General features: G+C 40.1%; 1 protein-coding gene across 4 annotated transcripts in view; it reads right to left on the bottom strand.

The window, feature by feature from the left end:
• Nucleotides 1-17156, bottom strand: part of AP3B1 (adaptor related protein complex 3 subunit beta 1) — a 169388-nt gene that overhangs the window by 127863 nt on the left and 24369 nt on the right. For all 4 annotated transcript variants that reach the window (XM_062612402.1, XM_062612403.1, XM_062612404.1 and 1 more), the window contains exons 3-6: nt 16220-16294; nt 10044-10139; nt 7847-8007; nt 5708-5774 (exon numbers count right to left, since the gene is read on the bottom strand). In XM_062612402.1, coding sequence (XP_062468386.1) covers nt 5708-5774; nt 7847-8007; nt 10044-10139; nt 16220-16294 — 399 coding nt within the window. The remainder of the gene's footprint in view (nt 1-5707; nt 5775-7846; nt 8008-10043; nt 10140-16219; nt 16295-17156) is intronic.

Raw genomic sequence — 17156 nt, 5'->3', positions numbered from 1 at the left:
AGGGTATCAACCGAACCACACAGCTTGGTGGCATCGGCAAACTTGCTTGAGGGCACACTCAATCCCTCTGTCCATGTCAGCGAGAAAGATGTTGAACAAGACTGGTGCCAACACCGATCCCTGAGGGACTCCACTTGTTACTGGTCTCCAGATTAGTGTCAAGTACATGCTCGTGGTCTGAGTTTTCACCCTAGAAATTCCAGGCCGTTTCACTATCAAAACAGCCAACAGAGGGTGCAAAAAACAATCAAACACAGGCACTTGATGAGGGTATGACAAAATGCTGTTGTTTTGCAGCTCAGACTCATTTCTAGAATTCCTGTGGCAACAAACCCAACTTAATTTTCTTTACAAAGACTGCAAAATATATTCTAAAAGCCTTTGTTTTTATGTGTGTAAAGCATCTTTTTTCTTTTCTGCTAAGTGCACAAAATTGAGCTTCCCTTAGAGAATATGGAATGGTGGTTCAAATTAATATGACTTTTGCAAGAGGAGCTTAAATAAGACTTAAAAAGTAGGCAGCTCAAGACTATACAGCCTACATGTGCACATACCTGTACATAAGGACCACCCCCGTAAGCACCTGCATCTGCTGAATTTTAAAAGCCAAGAGTAGCTACAAGTGGTACTCTATTCCCTCCGCTATGAGAAAATTCCTATGTTCTCCATTTAAAGGCAAAGAATGTTTATTCAAATTACAGTTACCTGCTAATAAAACATTTATGCACTATGCACTCTCTGTTAGTAAATACGGAGGTTTTCTTGGAACATTCAGCAAAACATGACAAGGCATAACTATAAGATAAAGCTTTTCTGTGCTAGACTGGTCATCAAAAAACTCTAAAGGATTAAAGAGAGACCTATCCACTTTAGATCACCACAAGCTGTGGAGTCTTGGACAAAAGAGCACATATTAATACTTAGTTTTTATTCAGACAGTCTTGAAAAGAGATTTGTAGGGTTCCTTTTTGGAATATTTTTTCATACAACTTTGTGAAAAAGCAAAAATTCTGAAGATGAGATGTCTCAGCCCAGGTTGGAATCAGGTCTTGCTAGGGAACAGACCAAGAGGAATCAGGGAGAGGAAAAAGTTGCAGCAGTTAACCATATTATGTCTCCAGAAGACCCAATTCTAGACCATCATTCTTAGCTTTCTGAATGTGCTGACAAAATAGCACATCTTTGACTACTGCTTCAGCTGGTATCTTTATAAATATGGTGTCCATCATTCACTGGCACAGAGGCACTAGAATTGCAGCACATGCTAAGCAATAAATGTTAATCCCCTTATAAATAACTCCAAGTGCCAGTATCAGTGTGCAGGGGAAAAAGAAGATCCAAACCTACTCCATTTTTTTTTTCTCTAGCATTTTGTTAAAGCAAATTTGTAAATTACTAGCTCATAGAATCATACCTAGTTAGATAACTTGCCATTTACCATAAGCAATAGGGACTAAGAAACAGAGTGAAAACATATGGATTTTATTTTCCTGTCATCAGCAATAAAAAGTAACAAAGATAGCTTCTTAGCCCTTTATGCCTCCACAGGTATAAAGAATCTAATCTCACATTCAGAGATTGCATGCACACCAAGAACATGATCCGCAAAAAGAAAACACACAAAGAACCACTGGGGGGCAACTCCACAGAAGCACAAAGGCCTCTGACAAGTGAGTACAGGTGCAGTCAGGAGAGCTAACTAACTGATTTACCATCTGCTGAGCCTTTAAGCTCCAGCACTGTCCTTCAGTAACCCTTCAGTGGAAGCTGCAAAACGGATTTTAGAGAATGACACCCACCATTCAGGTCCTAAACACCTGGACTGTGCTAGAACGACACAATCCTGTGTGTTACAAAACACTTGGCAAATAAGAGATGACGCAACATGTTATCTGGCATGTAGTGGTATGTTCGTTTACCCCAAAAGGTTTACATTTACTAAATGGATGCTTTAAACTAGATGTGCTGGGGGAGGGGGGCATCATTCCACCCCAACACACCCAGTCAGTTCCCAGCACCTATAATAAATGCTCAGAGCGATGCAGAGATATTCCAGCTGCGCCAGCCAATGAGCCGGTTTCATTTGGAGCTCGGCTCATATGCCTCTATACAAATGCCCGTAGCATGGGGAGCAAACAAGAGGAATTAGAGATGTGTGCACGTCTACGGGGGTATGATATAATAGGCATCACAGAAACATGGTGGGATGGCTCCTATGACTGGAGTGTTGGAATGGAAGGTTACAGGCTCTTTAGGAAAGACAGGCCTGGCAAACAGGGAGGGGGAGTTGCCCTTTACGTTAGGGATAGGCTGGAGAGTATGGAACTCTCTCTGGGGACAGGTGAGCAGCCCACAGAGACTTTGTGGGTCAGGGTTAAAGGGAATATAGCTATGGGAGACATTACTGTGGGGATCTGTTACAGACCGCCTGATCAAGAAGACTCTGTGGATGAAGCACTCTATAGACAGACAGGAAAAGCCTCACGCTCACAGGCCCTTGTTCTCATGGCGGACTTCAACCACCCTGACATCTGTTGGAAGGACGGTACAGCCCGGCACAAGCAGTCCAGGAGCTTCCTCGATTGTGTAGAAGACAACTTCCTTCTGCAAGTAATAGAGGAGCTGACAAGGAGAGGTGCCATGCTTGACCTCGTGCTCACCAACAGAGAAGGGCTGGTTGGAAATGTGACACTCCAGGATGACCTTGGTTGCAGTGATCATGAGATGGTCGAATTCCAAAACTTCAGGACAGTGAGAAGAGTGTGCAGCAAGCTCACTGCCCTGGACTTCAAGAGAGCAGACTTTGGCCTCTTCAGGAGCCTGCTTAATAAGGTTCCATGGGATACAGCCCTAGAGGGCAGGGGGGCCCAAGACTGTTGGTTGATATTCAAGGATCACCTGCTACAAGCTCTAGAGTGTTGCATCCCAACCAGAAGGAAGTGCAGCAGGAGGGCCAGGAGACCTCCTTGGATGGATAAGGAGCTCCTGAGGAAAATTCAGATGAAAAAAGAGGCTTATAATAAGTGGAAGCAAGGACAGGTGGCATGGGAAGAGTACAGGGATGTTGTCCAGGAAGCTAGGGAACAGGTTAGGAAAGCTAAGGCCCAGTTAGAATTAAACTTGGCTGGAGGTATTAAAGATAACAGGAAGGGATTCTGCAAGTACATAGCAAATAAAAAACAGACTAGGGAGAATGTAGGCCCCCTCCAAAAGCTATCAGGAGAACTGGCTACACAGGATTTGGAAAAGGCTGAGGTTCTGAATGACTTCTTTGCCTCGGTCTTCACTGGCAAAGGCTCTGACCACACCACCCAAGTCTTGGAAGGCAGATGCAGGGACTGTGAGAATGAAGACCTTGGGCCCACTATAGGAGACGATCTGGTTCGAGACCATCTTAAGAACCTGAACGTGCACAAGTCCATGGGTCCTGATGAAATCCATCCACGGGTCCTGAAGGAGCTGGCAAATGAAGTTGCTAAGCCACTGTCTATCATATTTGAAAAATCATGGCAGTCAGGTGAAGTTCCCGATGACTGGAAAAAGGGAAATATAACCCCCATTTTCAAGAAGGGGAAAATGGATGACCCAGGGAACTACAGTCAGTCTCACCTCTGTGCCTGGGAAAATCTTGGAGCAAATTCTCCTGGAAGGCATGCTAAGGCACATGAAAATCAACAAGGTGCTTGGTGACAGCCAGCATGGCTTCACTAAGGGGAAATCCTGCCTGACCAATTTGGTGGCCTTCTATGATGGGGCTACGGAACTGATGGACAGGGGTAGAGCAGTTGATGTCACCTACATGAACTTGTGCAAAGCGTTCGACACTTTCCCACATAACATTCTTGTCTCTAAATTGGAGAGACATCAATTTGATAGGTGGACCACTTGGCGGATAAAGAAGTGGCTGGATGGCCACATGCAAAGAGTTGTGGTCAATGGCTCAGTGTCCGGCTGGAGACCAGTAGCAAGTGGTGTCCCTCAGGGATCGGTGTTGGGACCGGTCTTGTTCAACATCTTTGTCGGTGACATGGACAGAGGGATTGAGTGCACCCTCAGCAAGTTTGCCAATGACACCAAGCTGTGTGGTTCGGTTGATGCTCTGGAGGGAAGGAATGCCATCCAGAGGGACCTCGACACGCTTGTGAGGTGGGCTGATGCCAACCTCATGAAGTTTAACCATGCCAAGTGCCAGGTCCTACACCTGGGTTGGAGCAATCCCAGGCACAGCTACAGGTTGGGCAGAGAAGAGATTCAGAGCAGCCCTGCGGAGAAGGACTTGGGGGTGTTGGTCGATGAGAAAATGAACATGAGCCGGCTGCAGTGTGTGTTTGCAGCCCAGAAAGCCAACGGTATCCTGGGCTGCATCAAAAGGAGTGTGACCAGCAGGTCGAGGGAGGTGATCCTGCCCCTCTGCTCTTGTGAGACCTCACCTGGAGTATTGTGTGCAGTTCTGGTGTCCTCAACATAAAAAGGACATGGAACTGTTGGAACAAGTCTAGAGGAGGGACACGAGGATGATCAGGGGACTGGAGCACCTCCTGTATGAAGACAGGCTGAGAAAGTTGGGGCTGTTCAGCCTGGAGAAGAGAAAGCTGCCTGGAGACCTCATAGCAGCCTTCCAGTATCTGAAGGGGGCCTATAGGGAATGCTGGGGAGGGACTCTTCATTAGTGACAGGACAAGGGGTAACGAGTTCAAACTTCTACAAAGGAAGTTTAGATTGTATATAAGGAAGAAATTCTTTCCTTTTAGGGTGGTGAGGCACTGGAATGGGTTGCCCAGGGAGGTTGCGAATGCTCCATACCTGCTGGTGTTCAAGGCCAGGTTGGATGAAGCCTTGGGTGGCATGTTTTAGTGTGAGGTCTTCCTGCCCATGGCAGTGTGGCTGGAACTAGATTATCTTAAGATCCTTTCCAACCCTAACTATTCTATGATTCTGTGATTCTAAATTAGTAATTTGAACAAGCGAATGTTTTCATTTACAACTCTATTTTCTATCTCGAGTATCTTAGATTCCTTGCTCTTTGCCTTTCTGACTTAAGATTCAGGAAACTTATTCATATGATGCAGGAATAAAAATAAAGTTTATGAGCATCACGAGACCTCCAACAGTTCATGCGAAAACCCTGTATCTACATAGCGCAGGCAAAATATAACAGGAGTGTTCAACATATCGAAGTTGATCAAAGACATCAGTTTTGCTTACCAGATTGGAAGTAGGGATATTTGCAAGAACAAACAAGCACACAGAAGGACCACTGCTTAACAGCTGTACGCACTACAGAGCAGATTGACATCAACAGGCATACTGTGCGCCGTACATAAGTCATTTATTCTTACAGTATCACAAATTGAAATGATCTAGCCAATTTTCCAATGGGAAAGTGGGAATGAAAATTTACACAGACACGAATTCATATCATCACGTAACGTTCATTTTCAAAATTGAGTTTAAAGAAGTATATATGAAAAAACTTGCTAACAAGAACATATTAATACCCATGACACAAGTAAAATTATCAGCCTTATTAAAGGAGACGGTCACTGTCACAGTCATAGTATAATACATAATTACGCAATGATACTTCTAATTAAAATCATACAAAACCACCTCAGCATTAGGAAAGTGCAGTATGTACTGCTGAATGACAGCCTCCGGAGTAAACTCTTTAAAGTACATGCATATGCAATAGCGTACTGGTTCTTACCGTACTTTTATCCTTCAAGAGCTTTTCTATCACTTCAATTAACATTTCTTTTTGTTCTGGATCAAGACTAGAAGGAAAAATAAGAATTTTTTTTTTACTCATTTGCTGAGACATATCCAAAATTAAAACAGGTTATGTTTGTTGACCTTCAGACACAACCTGGGAACCAAGAGCATTGAAGAAACCACTTCCAGAAAAATCAAGGATTCCAAAGAACTGAATATAAATGAACTTGACTGAAAATAAAGTTAAACACAGAATGCAGAACAGCACTGAAGGAGTATAAAATTAAATTATAGTTTGTCTTTATGTCATACCAGTTGTGGGTTCTCTAAGAATTGTAATACTTAAAACTCATTAAAATGTTAGGATTTACATGTCTTAGACAACAAAGGAAGCATTATTGGAGTGAAAATAAAAGAACAGGCTAAAGAGCTGAGTGATCTGCTCCCATTATGGAATCTAGTAATAACAGTATAGAATATTAATACTAGTGATGGGGCTTTTTTAAAAGTCCTTTTCAAAATCTCACTGCAAGCAGGTGCAGGTAGAGTATTCTATTGATAGACAGAAGATACTAATAGCTTTGAAATGCTCTCTAAGTGAAATAAGCAAGAAGTCTGGCATTTTCAATGCTAAAATTACTCCAAAGTACCTGGGAATGTTGACTGCATTGGGCATAAATGTTGCTGTTCACACTATGCCTGTAATCTTTTCTGTTTGATATGTAAGCTTCCTGCTATTAAGATTGATTGAACCACAAATGAACAAGCTCTTCCAGGTCAAACATCCATCCAAACACCATGACACTAAATGCAACGAAGACTGGAGTATCAAACTTGCATCCAGAAGTCTGAATGGACCACTAATTGAACTACAGGACTATCAAACCGGTAGAGAAGTCATGGAAACCAAAAAATAAGTGGAGCATACAGGCACTATTAAACTGTTACTTCTTACTCAAATGCTTGCAGAACATGGATTAGTTAAGATGTAGGAGACTATATGATCTTCACACCAAAAATTCATCCCCTCCGGAATTCTGATTTTGACTAACCTCAGTCTCTCTAGAAATTGCTTGCTTATTACAAGAAGCCAAAAGACAGCCTTGCCACCAGTATACAATCTGTATCACTGAACTGTGGAGATACCAGCCATGAGCCTTATTGAAACATCTGCTAAAACTGTCTATTAAAGACTTGTTTTCAGGGAAGCCTATTGGACCTTCCTGTGGACAGGTTTTAATTTGACAGCCTCTTCACTAGTTCCCAGTACTGCTGCTTCCTCAAGTGATGCAAAAAGCTATACTCTCTCTCTCTCTCTCGGTCCTGCAGTAAACCAATGCTATCAGATATGGCATTTGTACAAGTAAATTTTGAAAATACGACAATAAAAGTTCACAAGCTTTCTAGAAGTAGTTCCAAAATCCTACCACCAAGGATGCTATTGCTGGTTACAACTTCACTCATAAGTAACTATGAACCTTACTGTAGTCCAGGTAAGATGGAATTTGCAGCTACAACAGTTTGAAAACTAAGCTGAGAGAGGGTAGATTTAGACTAGATAGCAGAAAGGAATTCTTCACCATGAGGGAGCTGAGACAGTGGAACAGGTTCCCCAGAGAAGCTGTGGATGCCCCATCCTGAGAAGTGTTCAAGGCCAGGCTGGATGGCACTTTGAGTATCCTGGTCTAGTGGAAGGTGTCCCTGCTCAAGGCATGGGGGCTGGAACTTGATTATCTTAAGGTCCTTTCCAACCCTAACCATTCTATGATTCTATGATTTGTCACCTGTGCTGCAACCGACAAGCAAATGACATCAGGATGAAAAATACAGACACTAAACACAGAAATCTTTGATTCTGAGTATACCTATCAAAATAGTTGCTATACAGATAACAATAATTGTCATATTAAAACCAAAAGATGGTGCATCAGTTTCTTTTTTAATCTTTTCAAAGTTATCCTGTTATTCTAGCAGGACACTTGCCTGGATTCCAACCAAACTGAGCAACAGAATGTCTACAGACACTTTATAAGATCTGATATAGCTGAGACATGCCAACCTCAACTTATGTCTTAATAAACATAGCCCACAACTATCTTAAAATTGCTTTCCACTATTTGTCAGAACCACTTACCTGTACAGCTTCTGGATTGCATGGGCTGCATTCTTTCTCACATAAGGAGACAAATCAGAAGAGGCTTCCTTAATAGCAAGCATCATAATAGGAACAATAATTGGGACACGGATACTGGATAAAACTCTCAAAGCACTTGCACGGATTAACTGATTAGGATCCTAAAGAACGGAAGAGGAGGGAAATAAGATGGTGCAGAAATGCATCATTAAATTCTCTGCAGTGCTTACACTAATTAGTGACTGCATTTGAAAGCATGTAAATCTATCTACCAATCAGACTTACAAGCAAAATATAATACTAGTAAAATGTGACAAATTTCACATGAGAAACTTCCAATAACCCAAAAAAGTAAAAGACATTAAGAAAGAAAACAGTGAAACACTATGAAAATTTGGAAACCTGGCCAAGGAAAATATTAACATTCACTTTCCAATATGCACAATATGGGAATAAAAAAGTACTAATATCTTATTTGGTGATCAGATTCTTTGGAAAATACAACTAGCTCTGTTTTATTACTTAAACGTAAGAATTGCCCAATGAAAATGTGATTCTGTTGCAACACTCCCATTGACGTTCTTGACAACATGTCCATTTTATATTTTACTGCAGGAAATAAATTGAAGCCAGTAAGAAAATCAATTTTAAGCTAAATGTTTTGAGACTTCTACTTCCTACTCTTCCTTCTTTCATCTCAATACTTGCTCCCTTTACAAAATGCTAGGGTTAGCTTCAAAATCCAGTAACAGCACAGAAATCTGTATTTGGATGAACTATAATGTAAATCTTGTCTGTTAATCATGGGCTTGGGGCACAGAGAAAAAATGTTGCTTCATCAAGTACCAAATCCTCTAAAATCTAGCAAACCAAAATTGCAGCAGCACTAATTCAGTGTACTGTCTGCCAAAAGGGCACTTCCCAGAGAACATTTCTTATATTCTAGTAATTAGTATTAGTTCATATAAGTTCCCAAAATTCCTGCATATTAGGAGCTTCTGAGTAGTATCTGGATGGTAAAAAAAGCACTTTGACAATTCTGGAAAAATAACTTGTTTCTACCAGAGTCTGCAAAGCTCATCTCCTGTCATACAAGTTCAAAATATCCTAAAATTTCTAAATAGGGAAAAAAATTGCCATACATAGAGCTGCACTACAATCTTCATTACAAACCCAGAAACAAGTTGTTACAAAAAAAAAAAAAAATAAAAATTAATGAAGAGAACTAATTACATCTGGCTATCTTTCACAGCAGGCATAGTAATTTCCTTAGTCACCAAAACTCTCAGATAGCTTGGGGTCTACCTCCTTGCCACACCACCACTTCTTTCTGAGTTACTCAGCCACAACATTTGACCTATCCCCTATCCATTTTTCCCCACTATCCACAGCTCTTTAAAAAGTTAAGCCATGAGAAGTATTCACTGTATATGTATCTCACGAAAAACATATGATACAAAGTCACTTGAATTTTAGTTTTTCATGACAGTCACAGAGAGTAAAGGTAGTATACATGACACTGTGAAAAAAGCTGGAAAGTGTGAAATGCTCTCTAGTCAGCTGTGGGATGCTTCTACAGCTGGCACACCTGGTGCTCTGACTGCAGCCTTTTCCAACAAGACCCAAGGTCTGGGTCTGCAACATGACAGAAATTCATTATGAACCTTACAGTAGCCTTACAAGAAGAGAACAAGAAAAAGAAAAAATCCCCAACCCTCTCTTATAATGAAAATCGGCCAAGTTTAAGGACAGAGACTTAATAAGTATTTTCTCCATGGTCTAACTTCAAAGGTAATCCTAATCTTCATTTTCTAATCGCATTTCCCATTGTGATCTGAATTTGAGAGAAGCAACACAAAATGCTAAAAGAAACACAAATGGTTCAGGGTAACAACAGGGTCTTCTTTCTACGTATATATGCTACCTAGTAAAGAAGGCATTCCAGAAATTAAATGGGTACATGAATTTGAGAACACCAACTTGCTGCTTTTCTGTAGTGAATTAATTTTCCTTTGTGCAGGTTTGACAAGGTTTCAGACAACACAAAAAACTTCATCAATGATGTATCTTAAAAGTACTTTATCAGACGCAGGTATTTACATGCTTTTAGTTTACCATACTACACTTGCACAGATGTATTTATTTTTGTGATACCAGCTCAGAATTCTCTATGAAATGTTGTTTGGTAGCCACTCACTTTTAAAGCACGCTGGAAAGTACTGATGGACAATAATGCTAGATCTTGCTGTTCCTCTGCATAACGCATCAGATAAACATATACAAGCTTTTTTATCTGAAAAGAAAAACACAGTGAATATCATTATCAGAAAGTTGTAGAATTCTATAAAACTAAGAACTAGATTACACATTTTCACCAACATTTTCTTCTTTGAAGGAGATTTAACATATCACTGGAGTACTCACATACTTCTCATATGTCTTAAGATTTTCTGTAATCCTTTGAACAGAAACTCCCCCAAGTGCTGTAATATTACCTACTTAATGATACAAACAGATGAAGGCTAATAACACAAAGTACTGCTTTATATTATCAACTAGTAAATAAAGACTTGAATAATTTAAGAAACTGACAAGTGGCAACTGGCACCTGAGCATTCCTCAGGGATTTTTTCTTACGGAAGACAGGTTAAACTGCAATAGCCAAGGATTTCAACAAGCCCAATTTTTTCACCCTGAAACTCAAAATCGGTTACTTTAATATATTTGAAAGAGAATTTAACTTCCAGCTGAAGTGTGGTAACTTACACTATTTACATCTGATTAAAAGAGCACTTCTGACTACACCTCAGACAAAAGCAAAAGATATTAGATCCAGCTTTGCCTGACTATAAGCATTCAAAAGATACAGCCAATATACGCATACTACAAAGGATGTGATGTTCGAAGATTAAGAAAGCCTCAGTACGATTTTGGGGGAGGAGGGTATTCAATTTACTTCACTTTACCCCCTCATGGTTACTGTATGCCCAGGAAGCAGTGAAAACATTTTTTACCTTTGAGTTGCAAACCAACTATTGGGGTCTATAATGGAAAATTCTGAAATACCCTCAACTACAGCTGTGCTATAATTACTGTCACCATCAGAAGATGTATCTTTGTGCCAATTCTGGCAAAAAGCATAATATTAAATCACAGAAGGTTACACCATACTAAATTATTTGTTGTTCAGCTATAGACAAGCAGCAATCAACACTGACCACAAGAGGCCTACGCACTGAATGACTGCAGGTGTGCAAAGAAAGCCTCCTTTCCTTGAAACCACTCTGTGACTAGAAATGGAAGCACTTAGAGCTTCGTGACTACACTACTCTTTTACCATTTACCTTCACTCAATGTTAAAATGCTCCGTTCTATAAAATTAATCATAACAGGGGCACATTAGGACTGAGGAACAGAGGCAGATTTGTTTAATTAGTTTATCAATATAAGCACATCAAACTCCATGAGTTATTGACCAAGACTTATTTTTGTTCTATACCACCAATTGTTTATTAGGTCACTTTTTGTATCCTTACCATCCATGACATGATGCACATAATCAAGCTGAGGTCAGTGTGTACTTATAAAAACAAAAAATCACAAGGTACTTCTGTAGACAATAAGATGCCCTTTGCTTCCCTCAAAACAAACAAACGTGTTCTACTGCATCTTCACCTCCATTTTCCTGTATCAGAGCATTCAGCCTTGATTTAAAAAAAAAAAAAAAAAAATACCCTAAACCCCACAAGCCCAACCAAAACCACACACACACACACACACAAGAAAAGAAAGGATCAAAACCAAAACCAAACAGAAGCCATTTCTGGGAAGGAAAGACAATTAGATACAAAGTCACCCAGATGAACTTAAGTATTTTATGCTTGTGCATTGTAGCAACTTGTACAGACAGATTTGTGAAAATGTTCTTAAGAAGGTTTAGCAAAACATTTTCAGAAAACAGTGTCAGGATCAGTGCACTAAGAATCTGACTTAATCCACTAAGTTGTCATCATTTCAAGAGCATCCTAGTAACTGGACCATGACAAAGGTTTCTGAGACCCTGAAGTGCTAAATAGATGGCTATACAGGTACATTATGACCTAAACTTATCAACTAACCTTGATAAATTAGTCAGCTGGCTTTACGGCACACCCTGTTCTCTTTTCAGTTTAACACACCAATATGCTAGCGCTAAACAGTGGGGAAAAAAGTAACAAGGAAATAAAGTACAGCATAGAGGAAGATGTGTGAATTCACATATATTTGTTTTAAAATGTAAGAAAATGCCCATAAAATATAAACAGTGAAAGGCTTCTGCTAATTAACGTTAGGTTATGTGTCCTGGGTTCAGCAGTAGCAGTCATGTTTCTCCTTTGTGGTAGCTGGTGCAGGGCTGTGTTTTGACTTCCAGCCTGGGAACAGTGTTGGTGAAGCCGATGTTTTCGGTTGTTGCTAAGTGATGTTTACCCTGACCAAGGACTTTGTGAGGCTCATGCTCTGCCAGGGAGGAGGGGAAGCTGTGAGGAAGCAGAGACGGGGCGCCTGACCCAGGCTAGCCAAGGAGGTATTCCATACCACAGCACGTCATGGCCGGGGTGGGGGGTAACTGGGAGTTACCCGGAAGGACACGGGCTTCTGGGTGGGACTCGTTTCTTGGCCGGTGGTATCATATTCTCTTCCCTTGTTATTTTCTCCTATCATTGTTGTAGTTGGTGGTAGTGGTGGTGATTTGTGTTGTACATTGGTTGATGGACTGTTCTTGTCTCAACCCGTAGGAGTTGCACCCTTTTGATCCTCCTCCCCGTTCCTCTGGGAGTGGGGAAGGGGAGAGCCTCGGGGGGGGGGGCTCGATTGTTGTCAGCCTGGCACCACTCACTGGGAGTGAGTGAACAAGTTACCTGACTGGGTTTAAACCACGACATTATGCGATGAAACCCTGTCTGCACACCCACAAAGAAGCACAGAGACACAAGGAGAGTGGAGGGGTGTTTGCAGTTAACACCCTGCCTTAGTTTCCCCCAAGCCCACAGCAGGAACCATCAGTCCAGAGGTGCAGAGAAACACAGCTGTAGTAGAAACTAAGTCTCAGAGGAAAGGACATCCTGCCAGGCCCCTCTCAGGATCTCCTCAGCTCCCATGCTGAGGTGTTAAAAACATCAAGAGTCAACACCAGAGCACCTTTCACGCTGAGGGGCTTTTCTGCATACTTGTATGGGACACAGATAAAGAGAGGAGACTTAAGTGTGACTCTAGCAATTGGAACGGGACCTCCAGTCATAAGGGTCCTTAAGTCCATTGTGGCCAACACCTGGAACAAGTGAAGGTCTGGCTGTCACAGGCCAGGAGCAGGAGGCCCATGAGCATACGTGCAAGCAACCTGAGACCATGTGCCTGTCGTGCCAGTAACTGGAATGGTTGCAGATGTACCAGTGGGTCAAGCTGCACTAGCTGGCAAGTAGTTGAAGTGGTCTGGGAAGGAGACAGGTAAAGGTGGGGACATCTAAGGGCAAGACCATAGGACTACTACAGCATGGACCAGGGCAATGCCATCAGGTGCCCGAGAAACTAGATGGCCTGTCTCTAGAGGCAAGAACCATGTGTTTGTGGGCATCTCTCTAAGGGCATAACCATAGTGGGTTGGCTAGCAGAGGACCCTGAATGTTCTGCCCAGGTGCAGTTGTGTATGCATAGACGTGCACACACCAGTGCGCCTAATGGCAAGACCATGACAGGGTAGCTACTGGGGAACCAAGTGAGTACTGGATTACATGTGTTCATTATGTGTACACCAGTTTGTACCAGCAACTGAAATAGGGCTGCAGCCTTACGGGCTCATATTCCACGTGCCAGCAAAGAGGGAGACTGAGATCCATGGGCCAGCTACTGGGCAGACCATATATGAGCTGTTGCATGAATCCACGTTGTACATATGTATGTATACATATTTTCCCACTAGCAGACCTTTACCTTGAACAGACAAAATGCTGGTACTGTTTGTGTTCACGTCAGTACCCTGTATCAATTTATGCGGCTGTCTCTCTACATGTGTATTTCTTGTGTGTATATACACACAAAATGTGAGTGTGAACACCTATCAGGAAGACACTCCTAGTCTAACTACTGGAGCTGTTCAAGCACTAACAGTTAAAAACATTCAGGATGAGTAATATTGTTCAAAGCACTCCTCTTTAGTGTAAGGTTTCTCTGTTTAAAACTTGACTCAGAGTACTTATAACTTACAAACAAGTTAAAAAGGAAGAGAACATTTAAGTAGTCTGATTCCTTGCCTCATTTCCTTTCATCACTTATTATAAATACAGTTACAATCTCTAAAATTATTTTAATACAATAAATTCTGAAAGACTCCAAACTGTCTTCTTTGCACATTTAAGCCTCCTTGACTTACCAGAGCTCAATATCCGGCCACAGAAAAATACATTTTTTCCATTCTTTGAAAGAATGCAAAGTTTTAAAGCAGCAGCTAAATAACTTCTTTAACACTAAAATTAGACTCAAACCTGACTTTCACTATCCATCTGTGTCAAATAGGAAGGAAAACAGACATATCTATGATCTGCTACATTGTAGCACATCAGAGAGAGACAGAAGTTTGCTTAAGTTATTATTGCAGGAAATATAATTTTCAGTGTCACAAACCATGAAAAAGCAACTTTTCATTCACATTAATAACAGAGACTGAAGCACATATTTCCAGGAGAAAAAGGAAGAACTGGAGCATGCATTCCATTGACTTCTTTTCTTAAAAGCCAATGCTTCAAACCCCTGTTTTTTGCATTTTTCCAAAGTTACGATCCTGTGCAGCAGGAAGTAACTAATATCATTACATGCTTGTTCCGCTTTCCTCAAACTGATGCTTGTTAGTCACTACACGGTTTGAAACTACAAACTTAGACGTTATTTCCATCCAAATCTCATTTGTCAAGTCAACTGTAACTCTGACACCACTGCACTGGAGCTGACAGTGTATACACAATACTGGTAGTGAGCATCAGAGTAACATTTTCTTTATAAAACTTACGGTTATACAACTTTCTAATGCAGATGCTACTTTACATACCCTTGACCCACATAGTAAGCCTGTGGACTTAAACACATCATAGTTGACCACAATCTCCATTTTTTTTAACTCCACTGAAACTGAATTTTCACCAGTACAGGACAGATTCTTTTTCTTGCTTTCTTATGAGGAAAAAAGGATAAAAAGATACATAAGCAAGCTACTTTCTGTGTCTAACACCACACATTGCAGCAAAACCAAACTGCTAAAATAAAATGGATGGTAAACAGGATGAAAGAAAAATGTAGTATTTCTGCTATTGTTTGTATAGATGGAAATCCTGAAAATTATTAAATACATTTTCTTTTAGCATCACACAATTTAGTACAAGTTGAGTAAATTTACTCAAGCAACTCCTCAAGAAATTAGCTTCTGTAGCAGATAATTCTGACTCAAGTTCTTCATCAGCCACTTTCATAGGAAGTTTAAATTCTTCTTGCTTGCCCTTTTTATACTCCTCCCATAATTCTCATACAAAAGAAATGCATTTACGTAAAACAAGACTTCGCTTAAGTGTCTATGTCTTGCAAAACATAAATTAACATAAGATTTGAGATTACACTGCATATTAGCAAAATATTTGTTCTCTGCTCAAGATGGGACCTACTCCCCCATCCCAGATAGTCATATCTCTCCAAGCTTCCTAGACTTGAAATCTAACTTTTTTTGTAATCTTCTGGACTTGCGTGCATTCACATTAATGAAGCATTAAACAAATTATCCGAACTAAATTATCAAAAGAACCAACACATTTCATTAGTAACATCACATTCTGCCTAACCACAGATTCATAAAGACAAGTTTAGCTGAGTTAAAGTGATCTCACTCGGCAATCCTAATGCTGATACACTCCTTTTATAAATACACTACATAGAAAAGCTAAAACTTTTTTTACCCAGCTCTTACCTCTCAGCCTTGATCTGCAAGATAGGTTTTCAAATACAGCATAGCACAGGCTTTACTCAAACTTTGCAAGCAGCACCACCCCTCAAATAAACTGTAATACCTTTTCTCAGAATTACCACCACTTGCTTGAACAAACTTTCTCTAAGCAATCAATTTTTAAAAAGTACTTAGTTGTAATTCCTCCCTCCAAATCACACAGTATGTTTCCTTTATTTACATGTTAAACTAATGCTGTGACTGAAATTGAACCCTGAGAAATTCTACTATAAACTATAACATCTCTATTATTTTTTATGTTGAAGTCAGGTATTTACAATTAGATAAAATTTTCATAAGCAGATTTCCCATAACAGTATGCTTAATGAGTTGTAGGAATATACGACTTGTACCTCAATATTTTTACTGGCAACATTCTTCACAACAGCAGGAAAGAGCTCAGAAGCATTTTTTCCCTTTGCAATCATCTAAAAAAACCAAAACAAAAAAAGGCAATATTTTAGTAATGTAATAATATACATTATTAGGGTGGGTTACTTATTGTGGTGACGTGGTTTGGTTTTTTTTTTCAGGGGTGGAGGATGTGTTAAAGACACAGGCATTTATTCCAGATCTGTATTTCAAACCTGACTTCTACAAAACTGAGGCCAAAGTCTCATTTCTATTTTTTTTTGTTAACTATTAGACTTTACAGGATACTATCCATACAGCAAAACTCCTGAGTGCTAGCTGCTTACAAGTTTGGGGGCTAGAATGAATGAACTGGACTTTATCATATCAGGTTGCAAATCATTTTTAATACTTTAAAAATTACATAAATCAAAGATCTTGCTGATTTGAAAAGCTTTACAGAATTGTCTTTTGGGAGCTGCTATAAGAACAAAAACAAAACAAAACAAAACAAAACAAAAAACCCAAACCAAACCAAACCAACAAAAAAAAAAACAACCAAAAAACATCAGCAGAATTTATACAAGCTTAAGTCCTGTTCCTTTTCTCTGGAATAATCTTCATATGCAACAGAACCAAGGAGGGGAAAAAAAAAATTTAAAAAAAAACAAAGACAACACACTCCAAAAAACAAAGCAAGATTATTTTTCAGAAAAAGTTAAACACAAAAAGACTTCAGCGTTTATACAGAACAAAACCCCAACAAAGTAAAAGACCACCCAACCCACTGATTTTTTTGTTTTTTATCGTAAATTTTCATATTTTGCCTTACAGAAATCTGAACCATAAGATTGTCTCAATAAAGACTACAAACAACAGAACTCCAATTTAGCTTTAGCTGTTGCATGGAAGGAAGCTATTTATTAGAAAGTAAATACA

This window comes from Pezoporus occidentalis, unplaced genomic scaffold, assembly GCF_034315485.1.
Source record: "Pezoporus occidentalis ecotype Australia unplaced genomic scaffold, CSIRO_AGI_Poc_V1 ctg16, whole genome shotgun sequence".
NCBI lineage: Eukaryota > Metazoa > Chordata > Aves > Psittaciformes > Psittacidae > Pezoporus > Pezoporus occidentalis.
The sequence above is the reverse complement of the archived record's forward strand: the minus strand, read 5'-3'. Positions and strand labels throughout refer to the sequence as shown.